This window comes from Rhamphochromis longiceps, linkage group LG3, assembly GCF_057381845.1.
Source record: "Rhamphochromis longiceps isolate RC_006_pf linkage group LG3, R_longiceps_female_GT1.1, whole genome shotgun sequence".
Taxonomy (NCBI): Eukaryota; Metazoa; Chordata; class Actinopteri; order Cichliformes; family Cichlidae; genus Rhamphochromis; species Rhamphochromis longiceps.
The window spans coordinates 59,763,520-59,781,679 of NC_140559.1; the positions used below are offsets into that span (position 1 = coordinate 59,763,520).

Consider the following 18,160-nt stretch of genomic DNA (forward strand, 5'->3'; position numbering starts at 1 on the left):
TTGATTACAGACACAGCTGAGAGTTTGTAATCTGTCATCATTTTAAAAGGTTTAAATTTCTTCAGTATTGAACAGCAGAAATGAGGCTTTGTTTTGGGAGGCCGACAGCAGTGAACACAACAGCAGACTGGTGCGTAATAAGCAGTGAATAATGCAGGAAACAGATTTTTGAAGGTAAACTGTTCTTGAAGTACACTGTTGAGAGAGAGAGAGCTGTGCAGGAAGTAAACGTCAAAGTCAGAGAGAATTCATGACGATGTTCATCAAACATAAAGCGTAGTTTGGATCTTCTTCTGCTGCTGGTTCAGTCAGTTTTGGTTGGAGACAGATGAAACCTGCAGCTTCAGGATCTGTGAGCTGTCCACTTTCAGCCCCGACGGCGTGTCCATGTACGTGCTGTCGAGTGAACGATCCACGCTCTGTGTTTCCATCTTTGTGTGTTTAGCTGCTCTCATTTACTGTTTTATCTGTTTGCTTGTTGTTGAAATACTTTTGGGAGCTTTAACCTGAGATTCTGGCAAAATACATTTATATTAAAAATCGATTCAGGATTGAATGAATCAACATCGCTTTATTCAAATTAAAACCATTTAAATAGGAAAATCCATTTTTTTACAGCCGCCTCTAATGCTGGGTAATGTCAGCTGGTCCATGTGCAGCTGGCTGTGAGGCTCAGGGAGCGTCTACAAAGTGCAACACTGAAAGAACATCATCCATAATCGCATCCAGTAGTGGCTAGTTAATGGGCGATTGTGGCTCAAGAGTTGGGAGTTCGCCTTGTAATTGGAAGGTTGCCGGTTCGAGCCCTGGCTTGGACAGTCTCGGTCGTTGTGTCCTTGGGCAAGACACTTCACCCATTGCCTACTGGTGGTGGTCAGAGGGCCCGGTGGCGCCAGTGTTCGGCAGCCTCGCCTCTGTCAGTGCGCCCCAGGGTGGCTGTGGCTACAATGTAGCTTGCCATCACCAGTGTGTGAATGTGGTGTGAATGGGTGGATGACTGGATATGTAAAGCGCTTTGGGGTCCTTAGGGACTAGTAAAGCGCTATATAAATACAGGCCATTTACCGGGCCATAAACATTGAGTAATAACTGCACTCTCATACAGCGAGACTCAAATGCCTTTAAACATCAGCTTATCCTGCTGATCCAAGTCCAACACTGAGTTTGTAAAAACATGTTTGTCAATCATTTTGTTTGGTTTCTGAGGAAAATGATTCAATAACTTTGTAGTGTTCTGTTGCAGAGTGTAGCAACTCCGATCAAACACCAAGCTAAACCTCTGTCAATGAATACACGAGTCCGAGTAGAGTTGACTTTTTACTCAGAATCTTCATTTGACAAGTGGTGAAAACTGTAGTTGAAAAGAAATACAGAATAGAAAAAATGATCGTTTACATAAATATTGCATCATGAAATAACTCAAAATGTGACCTTACACCTTCGTGTTAGCTTTAGCAACAGTAATGATCATCAAAACTGCCCTTTTTTAACATGTACAAATCAACCTCCATGAATCACAAATAAAATATAATTTTTAACAAATACCGCTATTTATGCCTTTTTAACACCTTCACCATGAAATATATACACTTACGACGTTGCCTGAACAATGTTCCCAAGTGGATGGCTGTGGATAAGCCTCAGAGCAAGACCGCATGTCCCTCTCCCTCTTAGAGCAACCAGGAAGAGGAATTAAACAGGAAATGAAGTAATACAGGTCACCCACCAGGAAGTGAGGTCACCAGCAAGCTAACCTTCAAATTTAAAGCTTCTTAACATTTTGAAGTCTTTTTACTGTTCTTTTTAACTTAAATACATACGAAAGAATTACTTTAAGCAAACATTAAAGATAAATGAAATAAATGCCTTTGAGGCATCACACTCCCCGCCTGGCCTGTGTGAGGCCACTATGAACTTGAATGAGTCCAAACAACAGTCCTTAAATCAGTCCTTAGGCAGAAGAAGAACTACTTCTGCAACTGGCCTAAGGAAGGTTCTTGTGTCACCGTGGTCGGTCGTTTTTACTTCAACCTTTCTCACATGTCCATCCTTCCCAGGAAAGGTTGCTGTGACTATGGCCATGGGCCAGTAGTTGCAGATGGTCTGCTTGTCCCTGAGGAGGACCAGATCCCCAACTTGAAGGTTTCTGCGTGTCACTGTCCATTTTTGTCTTTGTTGTAAGGATGGTAAGTATTCTTTGCTCCAACGGGCCCAAAACTGGTTTGCGAGCGCTTGAACTTGCCTCCATTGTTTTGTGAAGAGGTCCTTGTCTGTGAAATCTCCTGGAGGAGGTGGAACTCCTGATTTCTGTGTGAGGAGCATGGCTGGTGAAAGAATGAAAGGTTGGTTTGGGTCTGTAGACACAGGTAGGAGTGGACGTGCATTGATGATAGCTATAATTTCTGCCATTAGTGTTGACAGCACTTCATGGGTCAGGCGACTCTTTTGCTGCAAGAGCATTGAATCAAGGATTCTCCTGGCAACACCAATCATCCGTTCCCATGAGCCTCCCATGTGGGAAGCATGCGGAGGTCTGAAGTTCCAGCTACATCCTTGCTTGCTGAGGTACCCCTGTACAGTATTACCCATCTCCAACTCCTTGCTAGCTCCAATGAAGTTGGTCCCACAATCAGACTGAAGTTCCTTTGCAGGGCCTCTGAGAGCGAAGAACCGCCTGAGAGCATTTATACAGCTAGATGTGTCCATAGACTCAATCAGCTCAATGTGGACGGCCCTTGAACTCAAACAACTAAACATCATGGCCCACCGTTTTCTCTCTGCCTGTCCTCCTCTGGTGCGTCTGGTTACAACAGACCAAGGACCAAAGACGTCAAGCCCCACGTATGTGAAGGGAGGGCAAACCTTGAGACGTTCCGGCGGTAAGTTGGCCATACGTTGTTCTTCCGGTCTCCCACGCAGCTTCCGGCAGATTACGCATTTGTGTAGGACTGAATTGATTAGTCGCTTCCCACCCAAAATCCACAGTCCAGCTGCCCTTACTGCACCTTCTGTGAGATGTCGACCCTGATGTCTCACCTGCTCATGGTGATGTCGTACGAGCAGTAAGGAAACGTAGCTGTCCTTGGGTAGGATTACTGGGTTCTTTTCTTCACACGTTAGTTGAGAATGTTTCAGTCTGCCTCCAACGCAGATGAGACTACTCTCCAAAGTTGGACTGAGTTTATGCAACGGGCTGTTTGTGGGCACCACTTTGTTTTCTTGGAGGGCCGACAGTTCCTTGGCAAAGGCTGGCCTTTGTGCTACTTGCAGAATGACATGTTTCGCTTGAGCTATTTCATCCACAGTACGAGGTAAGCGGCATGTGTGCCACCCTGTACACCTGCTGTTTTGGTTTGAATGTTTGTGAGATCTTGCCACATGGATAAGGAAAGCCACAGCTCGCAGTAGAGAGGTAAAGGTGGAGAAACGGCGAAAGCGATCAGGGGTAAGTACAGGTTCCTTCAGATGAGTAGTGTAGGTGCGTACCTGTGGTCGAATCTCTGAGTCATTTCCCGGGTCGATGAGCTCAAACGTCTCACTGGTTCGTGTTGTTTCTGCAGATAACTGATGCAGGAATGAAGGTCCGGTGAACCAAGAACTCTGTGTCAGATGGGATGCAGGCAGAGATCTGGATGCATGGTCCGCAGGGTTTGCTTCCGTGCACACATAATGCCATTGTTCTGGTCTGGTAGATTGTCGGATACGTTGGACTCTGTTATGGACATATGTGTAGAAGCGTTTTGTCGTATTGCAAATGTACCCGAGTACCACCTTACTGTCCGTGTAGAACCTGACAGCATCCAATTTCAGATCCAGCTCCTCTCGGATGAGATCTGCCATTTCTACTGCAAGGACAGCAGCGCAGAGTTCGAGCCTCGGGATTGTTGGTTCAGACTGGGGTGCTAATTTGGCTTTGCCCATAACAAATCCTACTTCCACTTTTCCATCCTCCTGGATGGCTCTCAAGTAAGCGATAGCCCCAATGGCCATAGTTGAGGCATCTGAGAATACAAACAACTCTGTGCGCACAGCTTTGGTGAGCGAGGTTGATGTGTATGCACGTGGCACATGAAGCTCCTTTAGGACTTGGAGAGAATCTCTCCAGGTTTCCCATTTCTTCAGCTTGTCTTCTGGGAGAGGTGCATCCCAGTCAGTCAGTTCCGAACTAAGTTCCCTAAGAAGAGCTCGTCCCTGGATTGTGACGGGTGCCAGCATACCCATTGGATCAAAAACACTATTGACGGTGGAGAGGACTCCACGTCGAGTGAAAGGTTTGATAATAGTTGATGCAGAGAATGTAAATGTGTCTTTTCTGATCTCCCAAAGCAAACCCAGGCTGCGCTGCATGGGTGCTGTCTCCCCACTCAAATCCAGATCCTTGATGAGCGGGACACAATCTTCTGGCGGGAAAGCTCCAGTGACTGCTGGACTGTTCGACACAAACTTGTGCAAGCGGAGGTTTGATTCAGCAAGTGAAGCCTGAGTCTGTTGGAGAAGGTTGATTGCTTCTGCTTCAGATGGGAGAGACACCAAGCCATCATCCACGTAAAAGTGCCTTTCCACAAATTTCATTGTGTCGGCACTGTACTTCTGGGCACCTGCAGCAATGGCTCTTCGCAGACCATAGATAGCCACAGCCGGAGATGGTGAGTTGCCAAAGACATGAACCCTCATGCGATAGTCGATAACTGCCTTGGTGAGGTCGTTTTCCTCATACCACAAAAACCGGAGGAAGTTGCGGTGCCTTTCATGGACCAAAAAGCAGTGAAACATTTGTTGGATGTCGGCGAGGATAGCTACTCTCTCCCTTCGAAAGCGTAGAAGGACGCCCAAGAGAGAATTGTTGAGGTCGGGACCAGTCAGAAGCACGTCATTGAGGGAGACCCCGCAGTACCAAGCGCTGGAATCAAAAACCACCCTGATTTGGTTGGGCTTTTGTGGGTGGTATACCCCGAATGATGGAAGAAACCAGCACTCTTCATCTTCCCTCAAGGGTGGTGCCACCTCTGCGTGACCGTTGGCAATGATCTTCTCCATGAATGCCACATATTGCTTCTGCATCTCAGGTTTCTTCCTGAATTGGCGTTGCAAGGATTCAAACCTCTTAACCGCATGATCTTTATTATTTGGCAAACGTTGCCGTGGCTCCTTGAACGGCAATGGAGCAACCCAACTACCAGTGTCATCTCTGTGGACATTTGTATCCATGATCTCTAGGAAGAGGATGTCTTCTATTGATGGAGCAGGTTTGTTATCATGTTCAGATTGGTTAAACACTGTGTGTCCTAGCATCCTCTCTGGCATTTTGTTAGACTTGCTGAAGCTTGGCTGTGTTTCTTTGACATGCATGAAACTTGCACAGGGCTGAAATATGGAATGGCGACCGCTGTCTACCACATGGGTCTTGAATGTGTCCACCGTTGGCTTATGCACATTACCTAGGCACACCTCCCCTATCACCACCCAGCCTAGATCGAGACGTTGTGCAAAGGGAGCGTTGTGTGGCCCGTTAACTTGCTGCCTGACCTTGTGTGCTCTAAGCACGTCTCTCCCGAGCAGCAGGAGTATCTCTGCTTCTGGGTCTAGATCGGGGATGTGTTTGGCTATATGGTGGAGATGAGGATGATGCAAAACAGCACCTGGTGTTGGGATTTCCGCTCGATTGTTAGGGATTTCGGGGCACTCAAGGAGTGGTGGAAGAGGTATGAGCACGTTGCCGTTCAACGACTCTATCTGGAATCCCTCTGCCTTTCTGCCATACGTTTCGATGACACCGGAGCATGTTCTGAGATGGTATAAGAGTGGTTCGTTCTCCACACCAAACAGCTCAAAGAACTCTGGCCTGGCTAAAGAGCGATTGCTCTGGTCGTCCAGAATTACATAAGCTTTAATGGCTTTGTGTTTTGAATGTTTGGGGTAGACCTTTGCAAGGCAGATCTTAGAGCAAGAACGACCCCACTGGCCGGGGCCACAAACCTCTGTGCAGCTGGTTCTAACATCAGTTACGTTAGAGTCATCTTCTCCCTCCCCGCCATTCTCTTGTGGTGGTGGTGGAGCCTTGGTGAGTTGAGGTTGTGGGCCAGGGTGCATGGCTGCATCATGATAGATGCTTTCACACTCTAAGCATTTCACGGAAGATTTGCAGTCTTTGGCAACATGTGAAGTTGAAGAACAACACTTGAAGCATATTCCTTTCTGTTTTAGAAAGGCCTTCCTGTCATCGATGGACTTGTTTCTGAATGTCCTGCATTTTTTAAGTGGGTGAGGTTTATTGTGCAATGGGCAGTTCTTGTTAGCGTCGTTGTTGATTGTAGAGACATCTGTTTTGTGAACCGCGATAGACTTGTTGGTGTTAAAGCTCTTCATAGGTAATCTTTCTGGTTTTGTGGGGCTTGCGCCGTTGCTTTGACGAATAAAGCTGGGGTCATTTCGCTTCTTTGCCTCATGACAAACAAAGTTACAAAAGTAACTAAAGGGAGGGAAGCAGCCGTTATTCTCTTCTTTGTACCACGACCCAGATGACACCCACTTATCCTGGAGCCCATATGGGAGCTTGTCTACAATGGGTCCGATACCTCTGGAGGTGTCTAGATATGACAGCCCAGTGAGGTATCCATCCTCCTTTGCGCCTTGTATCTCCATAAGCAAATCCCCAAGTTCACGTAATCTGATGTGATCTTTGGCTGCAATTTTTGGAAAACTGTCAAGTCTCTGAAACAGTGACTGCTCGATCATCTCAGGGGCACCATAGCAGTCATTCAGCCTCTCCCATGCCTTGCGCAGAGCCAAACCAGCATTATTCACATGCACTGAGCGTATGCATCTTATTTGCTGTCCAGACTCTTTTCCTAACCATTTGGTCATGAGGTCTAATTCTTGTGTTTCTGTAAGTTGAACCTCAGCCACAGCGTTAGTGAATGAGGACCGCCATGCACGGAAATTCTCTGGCTTATCATCAAATTGGTACAGTCCTGACGTAACGAGATCACGTCGCGCCAAATATTGTGCCAGAGGGTCTGGAGGTTGTGGCACGCTCACTGGAAGCATATGCTGGGGTGTTTGTGATTGAGCACTTATATACATGCGAGGGTTTGTTCTTTCGACGTCGGTCTTCGATTCAGCTCTGGTCAGTTTAGACAGGTTTGTTGTGGGTGGATGCGTCCCATTATCCACGTCAGGCTTGGGCTTGCTATTGCTATGTTGGAATTCCGCTAAGCTTACAGGTGGATGCCATGTTCTGAAACTGTCTTGTGATTCTGTACGGTCTACAGATTTAACAGGTGGGACAGATACTGGTGCGAAGGTAGACTGATTCTGATCATTTTGAGAGCAAACATATTCACTAGTACGTTGCAATCTAAGCCTGTCTTCTGACTCAGATTTCATATTTTCTACATTTCCATGCATTTCTGCTACATCTTCTAACACCTGTGCTTCAGCGATGGCTGCGTCTGCTTCACGATTTAATGTTAGCACTTCCAGCTCTGTATCAATTCTAGCAGCTTCCAACTGATTTTGAGCTTCTCTAGTTTTCCTTTCTGCTTCTCTAGCAGCCTTTTCCAATTTTAATTTAGCCTCCTGGCTAGCATATGATGCTCGTACCTTAGCAGCTTCTGCTTTAGCTCTGGCGCGAGCCGCACTTACAGATGATGCTGATGTCACGTTGCTCCTGGTATTTGATACCGATGACTTGTTGCTTGCTGCCATCATGAACACGTAGGACCATCGAGTGCCGTCTTTTCACTGTAGTGTTCTGTTGCAGAGTGTAGCAACTCCGATCAAACACCAAGCTAAACCTCTGTCAATGAATACACGAGTCCGAGTAGAGTTGACTTTTTACTCAGAATCTTCATTTGACAAGCGGTGAAAACTGTAGTTGAAAAGAAATACAGAATAGAAAAAATGATCGTTTACATAAATATTGCATCATGAAATAACTCAAAATGTGACCTTACACCTTCGTGTTAGCTTTAGCAACAGTAATGATCATCAAAACTGCCCTTTTTTAACATGTACAAATCAACCTCCATGAATCACAAATAAAATATAATTTTTAACAAATACCGCTATTTATGCCTTTTTAACACCTTCACCATGAAATATATACACTTACGACGTTGCCTGAACAATGTTCCCAAGTGGATGGCTGTGGATAAGCCTCAGAGCAAGACCGCATGTCCCTCTACCTCTTAGAGCAACCAGGAAGAGGAATTAAACAGGAAATGAAGTAATACAGGTCACCCACCAGGAAGTGAGGTCACCAGCAAGCTAACCTTCAAATTTAAAGCTTCTTAACATTTTGAAGTCTTTTTACTGTTCTTTTTAACTTAAATACATACGAAAGAATTACTTTAAGCAAACATTAAAGATAAATGAAATAAATGCCTTTGAGGCATCACAAACTTGCTGCTAATACACAACATTTCATCATATTTCCTCATAAGCCTCTTTTGTCTGACCATTTGATCCCATTTGAATTTGCAATAAAGGATACACAGAGTTTGGTGACAATAATGACAGTAGATGTTTGTGTGAAAGTGCTGGAAGCAAATGAGTGTGTGATGTTCTTTCAGTGTTGCACTTTGTAGACGCTCCCTGAGCACTGGTCTCACAGCCAGCTGCACATAGAGACCAGTGTTGTTAGTCCAGGTCAGAAGATGACTTGTTGGAATGAAAATAAGCTTGTAGTTTGTCTGCTTTAATAATGTGACTGGAAAAAGGTGTTGGACTTCAAATATGTCCATTTCTTTCACACTTCACCTTTAAAAGTGAAGCCTTGTGGTTCCTGGAAGGAAAAACACGACTTTTTCAAGTCTTTGTCCTGTTTTTATGAGAAATGTACGACTTTAATGTGAAACATTCAGAGTTTTTTCTCTTGTTGTGTTTGTTTGAAGCTGCTTCCTGTTGGCTTCAGCTGTTTGGAGTTTCCATTTTCTAAACTTCTACATTCTGAACCTTCTTCAGCTCTGAACAGATGATGAAACACTGAATGATTTCAAGTAGGGCTGCACGATTAATTGTTAGAAAATCGCGATCTCAATTCATACTTATGTGCGATCTCATTTCCAAATGTCAACAATTAAAAAAAAAAAAAAAGACGACGATTGTACCGCATTTTGATCCGGGACGTACTCTGCATGAAACCAAGCGCTCACTCTTCCTGCTCAAGAAATGACAAGGGCGGAGCCTTATACCACGTGATACAGAAGCTGTGCCGTGTGATGCTAATATTAGCAGGGAAAAAACAACGGAGAGCACGTCAGGGATGACGAGAAAGTGACAGGAGAAAATCCGTCCCAGTCAACCACCCAAACATCAATAACGGGAACCTTATACAGCGCTTCCCTATACCCGTCGAACTCCCGCAGGCACAAAGAAATTACGGAGGCTATCACTTATCACCTGACCAAAGATATGGCTCCCATCAACACTGTGCAAAACGAGGGATTTAGGAAAACGATCAACACCCTAGACAAACGCTACACAGTGCCGTCCCGCCCCGTATTTTTCTATTGTTGCACTACCTGCTCTATACACGCAGTGTCGAGCAACGGCGGAGGTGGAATTTCAAGCAGTACAACATTTTACGGCAATGACAAAACGTGAGACATTTGTTGTTTTTATGTTTATTTATGGTTTTTATGTTCAGTCTCAACTGTTATAGAAGTTCTTGTGCTGTTAATAAGCGCAATAAATATTTATATTGGAAAAGAAAATCGTGACAGAATCATGATCTCAATTCTAAACAAAAAAATCGTGATTCTCATTTTATGCAAAATCGTGCAGCCCTAATTTCAAGCTCACACTTTGTCTAATAAACTTACATCTTTCATTCTTTATACAGATTGAGGGGCTTTGGTTTGTCAGACATCAGCTGTGATTATCTGGCAACAGCGCTGAAGTCCAACCCCTCCCATCTGAGACAGCTAGACCTGAGTAATGGCCCCGCCTATTTGTTGACTAACAACAACAAGCTGCAGGATGCAGGAGTGAAGCATCTGTGTGGTTTCCTGGAGAGTCCAGGATGTAAACTTGAAACTCTGAAGTCAGTCAGCATGCTTTAGTTGTGCTGAGATGAATATGATGTGAAAGTTGTGCTGACACTAAACTGCAGACATCAGGCTGATATTATACTGATCCACACTGAGGATCTTCATGGTAAAGTCTGTTTTCTTCTTCTCTGGTTTAGTCCATTGACTGCAGCAGAACAATGTTCACATTTCAAACCTTCAAAGAAGAAGAAAAATCCTCCACTGGATAATTCACTGTGAAACTCTCAAACTCTTCATTCCACCTTAAAGTCTGTCTGACACTGAAATCCAAAGCAAAATGTGTGTTTGCTTTACAGACAGCAGTCCAACACAAACATACACACATCATCCAAAACACAGTCCAACATCCAAATCTCCTCCACTGCCAGCATGAATGATGGGAAAGAGAAGGAGGAACACTCTGACATTCAGGGTTAGAATGAGTTTCATGAAGCAGACTGTGAAGATCAAAGCTGCATTAGAAAGCTTACATGAATGAATGAGTGGACAGAAGTGGACAGAGATCATCTGAAGCACTTCAAAGGCTTTAAATCAGCACATTTCTCTTTATTCTTTATCAACTCTGTTAGTTTCTCTCAGTTTTCTGTGGAATGAAGCTAACAGCAGGCTAATAAGATGCTGACCAATAGATTTCTATTAAAGGTTGTAATTTGTATATGAAAAAGTGCTTTTGCTCAGCAGGGATCAGCTTACAGGTAGAATACAGCTGCTGGATGGGATTAGCATGTCATAGCTATCTACCAAACTGCTAACTGGGGGATTTCAGGCCATCTATGGATCATTTTTGCTAACTATTTATTCAGCTTAGGCTCACAGGGCTGCAGCCTGTGCCCTAGCTGTCATAGGGCAAGAGGCGTGGTCCACCTGCACAGGTGAGCAGTCCATCACAGGGCCAACAGAGAGAGACAGAGAAGCACTCTCTCACATCCACACCTACAGCCAATTTAGAAGCACCAATAAACCTAAGCAGCATTTCATTGGACTGTGGGAGAACATCCAACCTCCACAGAAAGACCAACAAGCTTCAGCCTACAACCTTCTTGCTTTAAGGCACTAGTGCGAACCACTTTTCCCCATTTCAGCCCAAATCCTGCATCTTCCTGTTTCTGACTCCAGGCCAGCTCAACTAACACTTTCTCATCAGACACTGCCACCTAGTGGAGGAAGTCTTAGTTCCATTTGAAGCTTCAGATTACAGTTAGTTCCTTTAAAAAGAGGTGGAGATGGTGGGGCCACCTCTCATGTTTAGCTGTTTTCCACTTTTTCTTTGGTCATTTTAGCCTTTTTGGCCAGGGTGAAGGGAGTATCTGCCATCAAACAAGAAGACAGCCACATGTAACTACGACGGTGTTTGCTAGTTCACCTTACATGTATTAATGCAATAACGTGGTTAACCTACTCAACGTAAATTACACACGAACAACATAAAGCTACACACGCAGAGAAGAACGGCTGCTGCTGCCATCATCATCCGTCATCATTTCTGCTACACTGGCAGGGCTAGGGGTCAGGACTCTCCTCTTCGGTTTCTTTGGGTATGTTGCTAACTCCGGGTCTGATAACAGGCACCACACCCGCAGTAGATGTGCTCGGTGTGAGGTCTTGTAGCAAGCTATCAGATACTAGGGCTGCCACAATTAGTCGACTAGTCACGATTACGTCGGTCACGATTACGTCGACTATCAAATTCGTCAACGACTGATTTAATAGTCAACGCGTCGTTTGAAGCTTTGTAAAATCACAAAAGACGCAGGAATAAGTAGTATGATTTAAGAGTGTAATAACGGACTGAAACAGAAGATGGCGGCACTGCATGTACAAGGATGCCAGCTGCCGTTAAACCCCGAAGAAGAAGAAGTAGCTCTGTCCCAGAATTCATAGCGCAGCCCAGCTCAGTTTCCAACAATGGCGGCAGCTAGTTAGTTTTAATATTACTCTTATTATTCTTTCTGGGTCACAAAATAAACGTTCAACATATTTTCAGGCGAGAATGTAGCTGTGTAAACCTCAAATATCTGCTCCGTTTATCAAGACACCACATATTTTCAAAAGCGCTCCGACGTTTTCGGAGACGTCTGTTACCCACTACAGTGGGGCAAAAAAGTATTTAGTCAGCCACCGATTGTGCAAGTTCCCCCACTTAAAATGATGACAGAGGTCAGTAATTTGCACCAGAGGTACACTTCAACTGTGAGAGACAGAATGTGAAAAAAAATCCATGAATCCACATGGTAGGATTTGTAAAGAATTTATTCGTAAATTAGGGTGGAAAATAAGTATTTGGTCACCTCAAACAAGGAAAATCTCTGGCTCTCACAGACCTGTAACGTCTTCTGTAAGAAGCTTTTCTGTCCCCCACTCGTTACCTGTATGAATGGCACCTGTTTGAACTCATCATCTGTATAAAAGACACCTGTCCACAGCCTCAAACAGTCAGACTCCAAACTCCGCCATGGCCAAGACCAAAGAGCTTTCGAAGGACACCAGGAAAAGTATTGTAGACCTGCACCAGACTGGGAAGAGTGAATCTACAATAGGCAAGCAGCTTGGTGTGAAAAAATCAACTGTGGGAGCAATCATCAGAAAATGGAAGACATACAAGACCACTGATAATCTCCCTCGATCTGGGGCTCCACACAAGATCTCATCCCGTGGGGTCAAAATGATCATGAGAACGGTGAGCAAAGATCCCAGAACCACACGGGGGGACCTGGTGAATGACCTGCAGAGAGCTGGGACCAAAGTAACAAAGGTCACCATCAGTAACACACTACAACGGCAGGGAATCAAATCCCGCAGTGCCAGACGTGTTCCGCTGCTGAAGCCAGTACATGTCCAGGCCCGTCTGAAGTTTGCCAGAGAGCACATGGATGATACAGCAGAGGATTGGGAGAATGTCATGTGGTCAGATGAAACCAAAGTAGAACTTTTTGGTATAAACTCAACTCGTCGTGTTTGGAGGACGAAGAATACTGAGTTGCATCCCAAGAACACCATACCTACTGTGAAGCATGGGGGTGGAAACATCATGCTATGGGGCTGTTTTTCTGCCAAGGGGACAGGACGACTGATCCGTGTTAAGGACAGAATGAATGGGGCCATGTATCGTGAGATTTTGAGCCAAAACCTCCTTCCATCAGTGAGAACTTTGAAGATGAAACGAGGCTGGGTCTTCCAACATGACAATGATCCAAAACACACCGCCCGGGCAACAAAGGAGTGGCTCCGTAAGAAGCATTTGAAAGTCCTGGAGTGGCCTAGCCAGTCTCCAGACCTCAACCCCATAGAAAATCTGTGGCGGGAGTTGAAAGTCCGTGTTGCTCAGCGACAGCCCCAAAACATCACTGCTCTCGAGAAGATCTGCATGGAGGAATGGGCCAAAATACCAGCTACTGTGTGTGCAAACCTGGTAAAGACCTATAGTAAACGTTTGACCTCTGTTATTGCCAACAAAGGTTATGTTACAAAGTATTGAGTTGTATTTTTGTTATTGACCAAATACTTATTTTCCACCCTGATTTACGAATAAATTCTTTACAAATCCTACCATGTGGATTTATGGATTTTTTTTTCACATTCTGTCTCTCACAGTTGAAGTGTACCTCTGGTGCAAATTACTGACCTCTGTCATCATTTTAGGTGGGGCAACTTGCACAATCGGTGGCTGACTAAATACTTTTTTGCCCCACTGTAGCTCGATAGGTCACTAGAGCCCGTGAGAGCACCGGACTCCCGGCAAATCGTTTTCAAACCCACCACCATCTTTCTCCACTCTGGTTAAACATGATATATAAGTCACTTAGATAACTTAAAAATGTTATTGTTTGGCTTTTTTTTAGTATTTTATTTGTTCCTGAGTAAATCGGTTTGGCTGAGATTAAAGTTATAGTTTTTACACAGCTGAATAAACGTCAAGCAGACAGCTGATTATCAGAAGTGTGAGATGCTCGAGAATATACTACGGTGTCCCGTTATAGTTTAGATAGCAAGGAGTTTATTAAACTTCACCGAAACAATCTGCAAATTACATTAAAATTTAATAAGCTATCATCTTGTCTTTATTTTTAATTAGCATATACCTGAAACACTTAAAGCTGTAAGCTAATGATAGTTATATAAGAGCAGATGCTGCTGGTGCAATAAGCTGTACGTTTTACGTCCAACGGATACATGATCTGATTAGTCGACTAATCGCAAAAATAATCGGTGACTAGTCGACTATCAAAATAATCGTTTGTGGCCGCCCTATCAAATACGGTGCATTTCTCGGCTTTAAAAAAACGCTATGCCTCGCCAGGTGTTTCATCAGATTCGAGGTGTTACCTCCCTGCACAGTATCACCTTAAAGCACTTGTTGCAGGCTGCTGAGTTTGCATCTTTTGCTGTGAAGTACAGCCAGACTTTGGACCGCTAAGCCTTGGGCATTTTTAATCTGTAGCTCTGCTCTAAAAGAACGTACATACCTGAGCCCACCTACTATCCTTGGAAAGGTAAAATGATTGGCTAGAATCCAAAGTGTATCTCAGGGGGGAAAAAAGCACCGAAATGTGCACTGCTTTTCGGTTTGGTTACTATGTCAGAACTGGTGCCATAATGGCACCGGATACCGGTACCCATACCTACTGAGTGCCATAGGACACTTATCCTTTGTTTCCATATGCTGGGAACTTCCAAGGAGGACTGGAAAATGTGTAGAAATTTCCCAGTCAGTTCCTCACAGCACACTTCAATCATTTCCCTCCCACAGCATCAGCTTTTTCTCTCTTTGATCAAACTAAGAGATTTCCACACAAACACCTCATCAGTGGGACTCTCAGAGCTACCAGCCCTTTGCTACAATCACAAAGCTCTTCATTGAAATCAATGATATCAAAGCTGGAATCAAATGAGTCCAAGTCTTCTGCTGATTCAGCATCACATTCATCTTTGCTCCTTGTTCTGCATCCCCACCATGGACTTCATTCCTTTCCAAGCCAGCCTTGAGTGTCCTTTATTCAGCTCATCCTCTGCTTTACTTTTACACCTGATTTTAGCTGCTTTATCTCTCTTTCAACAAGTTTCTGTGCCTCCATCTTTTTCTTCTCTCCCTCATAAGAAGACAGCTTCTTCTGCCTGAGAACATGTTGGAGTGATTTACTAATCCAGGGCTGCTTATTGGGGAAAATACTTCCTGTTTTCAAAGTAATCCGAATTTTTCCCAGAAAGAAATGTAAGTAGAAATCGATGATCTAAGTGAGAACATGAGCCTTTAAAAAGTCCCAGTGGGTACAGTCAAAGCCGTCCCTCATTCCCAGTATAGTCTTTGGTCCTGACTGGAACAACTGTGTGCCCAGTTTGAGCTCTCTTCAGTCCTGTGACCTGACAGACCCAGAGGGGCCATCACATCACATTTAGAAGCTCCCCTAATGGAGCCACAACATATGTCCAATACTTAGTCTGTCTTGTTGGACCAACTGGAAGAAATGATTCAAGGACTTAGTCACAGAACAGAGATTCAAATCTCCAAAATCCAACTGGCTGCATCAGGACATATAGTCTGAAACTCTGCACAGTTTCCTGTTTGAAGCTGCTTCCTGTTGGCTTCAGCTGTTTGGAGTTTCCATTTTCTAAACTTCTACATTCTGAACCTTCTTCAGCTCTGAACAGATGATGAAACACTGAATGATTTCAAGCTCACACTTTGTCTAATAAACTTACATCTTTCTTTCTTTATACAGATTGAGTGTCTGTGGTTTGTCAAAGATCAGCTGTGATTATCTGGCAGCAGCGCTGAAGTCCAACCCCTCCCATCTGAGAGAGCTGGACCTGATCCTGAACAACCTGAAGGATCCAGATGTGAAGCAGCTGTCTGATCTTCAGCAGAGTCCAAACTACAGACTGGAGACTCTGTGGTCAGTAGAGTGATGGAGTGAGTGGGTGGTCACCGTCTCTGGTTCAACTTTTATCTGAGCTGCATTTTAATGATGTCTTTCAGATGGATGATTTTCATTGGGACTGGCTTTCTTCTGTGTCTGATGATTTTAAGGCACGCTGCTTGTTTTAAAACTGACTCAAATTATTTAAAGCCTCACACGCCTTGATCCTAAACACCCAGATAAATCTGCTCTTATTGACCTTTTTTAACTAATATGCTGCGTAAGTTTTCCACATCTGCAGTTTTTGCCAACGACCTGAGTGATCACTGCGTAGTTGGTGCTGTGAGAAACACTAAAATCTCACGCTCCGAGCCCGCATCAGTTTGAACTGGGGTCGTATTAAACAGGCTGACAATGTCAGTTTGGGAACATTTACAGGAGAGTTGTGTCTACTTTGTGGACAGACACGCCCCTTTTTGCCAGGTCAGGGTGAAAGGTCGGGACAGGCCTGGTTTGGTTCAGTACCGGCCGATCTCCTACATGAGAGAAACCAGGCCTGGGCAGGAAGTCTGGCTCTGATGCTAATTGGCTACGTTTTCATTAGCTGTGTAATTGGATTACTGCCTCCATCATCTAGATCCAATATAACTATTTTTTTACTGTAACGACTGACAGTCCAAACGACCGTAGGAGGTTTTGGCAAACTATAAAGTGTCTCTGCCAGCTGTGACTCCTCAGAGCTTCCTCCTCACTTAAATATCGACTCCACTCCTGTGTCAGACAAAACTGAAATGTTGCTTTAACAAACACTTTGTTGCTTCTTGTTCTTTGTTCAGCACAGTATCTGATGGTAAACCTCTTGCACACAACTCTGCTCGTAGTTCCTGCTTACTGATACCTTTTCCTTCACACCTGTCACAGTAGAAGAGGTTTGTAAGGCTTTGAATAGCCCCAACACCAGAAACTCGTCCTCACAATCGTTCTCCTTCCTTCTTGCACTTGGCTGCAAATATCATAGCTGAGCCAGTGTCTTATATTTTTAATCTTTCTCTACAACAGAAGGCTTTACCACAGATGTGGAAGTGTGCCTCTGCACTCCCCCACTGAAAGCTGGTAATTCTTCAACAGTTAGTAATTACAGGCCAATTTCCAAACTCTGTGTCTTATCTACAGTGTTGGGAAGGTTACTTTTAAAATGTATTCCGTTACAGAATACAGAATACATGCCCCAAAATGTATTCTGTAACGTATTCCGTTACGTTACTCAATGAGAGTAACGTATTCTGAATACTTTGGATTACTTAATATATTATCATGCTTTTTACAACAACGTGAATGTACTATTGCTGTGTGATTTATTACTATTACTGAAGGTCCGCGACTCCGAACTGTAGTAAAGGGACCTCTGACTAATACAGCGGGATCCCTGTCGGCTCATAGCCGAAAAATAGCTTTACTTTGTTGTGTGGGTCAACTTTTCTTGAGAGACGGAGAGAGGCGTTGAAAGACTGCTCCAACGGAACTTATTGTTTCGGAGGAAAACACGAACACGGTGTACAGTCGAGTCTTAATAGCTTACCTACAACTGGGCTCGTCAGGGACTCTTCTTGGCTGCAGTGGTTATTATTATATTTACATGCTTCCAGCTCCCGTTTTTCCTCGACGATAACTCGTACCTTTCCACTCCCCTTTTTCTCCCTCCTCGCGCTCACAGACCCATAACGTGTATGGCAGTCCATTCTCCCTGCAACACGGACTACACTGCCCATGATGCTACATTCTTTAGTAGCATCGGTACCGCCGTTACGGTAACACGTAACGGCGGTACATGTATTCCGTTACTCCCCAACACTGCTTATCTAAGGTTCTTCAAAGGCTGGTAAATAATCAACTTCAAAGTTATCTGGATGAAAATAGGATTTTATCTCCCTTCCAGTCTGGTTTTAGGAAACTGCACAGTACTGGAACTGCTTTGATAAAAGTTCTCAAAGACATCTATGAAGCGCTGGATGCAAAGAACTACTGTGCAGCTCTTTTTATTGATCTATCAAAGTCTTTGACACTGTCGACCACAACAAAAACTCTTCTGGCACAACTTCACCTACTTCCAAGCTGCGTGGAGAGGATGAGGATCTAACAGCACAGGAACTCCAGCAACACTCAGCAGCAGCTGCTCCCAGTCCCTTGGTTTATGAGCTGAGCTGCTGACCACAGCATTTTATGTCAGAGATTACTGGAAATAGGCCTTTCAGA

General features: G+C 44.3%; 2 protein-coding genes across 4 annotated transcripts in view; one reads left to right on the forward strand and one right to left on the reverse strand.

Annotated features, from left to right (window-relative positions):
• Positions 1-16,063, forward strand: part of LOC146675486 (protein NLRC3-like) — a 33,057-nt gene extending 16,994 nt beyond the window's left edge. The window contains exon 4 of one of the 3 annotated variants that reach the window (XM_085400526.1): positions 15,770-16,063. In XM_085400526.1, the coding sequence (XP_085256652.1) occupies positions 15,770-15,956 (187 nt within the window). In that variant the 3' untranslated portion in view covers positions 15,957-16,063. The remainder of the gene's footprint in view (positions 1-15,769) is intronic. The other 2 variants (XM_085400525.1, XM_085400524.1) reach the window with 2 other exon arrangements.
• On the reverse strand, positions 1,945-8,193 carry LOC146675488 (uncharacterized). The gene is made up of 2 exons (XM_085385588.1): positions 8,114-8,193; positions 1,945-7,870 (listed from the first exon to the last, which is right to left on the reverse strand). Exon 2 carries the CDS (start codon positions 7,708-7,710, stop codon positions 1,945-1,947), a length of 5,766 nt encoding a protein of 1,921 aa, XP_085241714.1. The 5' UTR covers positions 7,711-7,870; positions 8,114-8,193.
• Positions 16,064-18,160: the final 2,097 nt, after the last annotated feature.

What these genes read in the sequence shown, in the direction of transcription:
- LOC146675488 (XM_085385588.1), bottom strand. Translation starts at nt 7,710, where the DNA reads ATGATGGCAGCAAGCAACAAGTCATCGGTATCAAATACCAGGAGCAAC.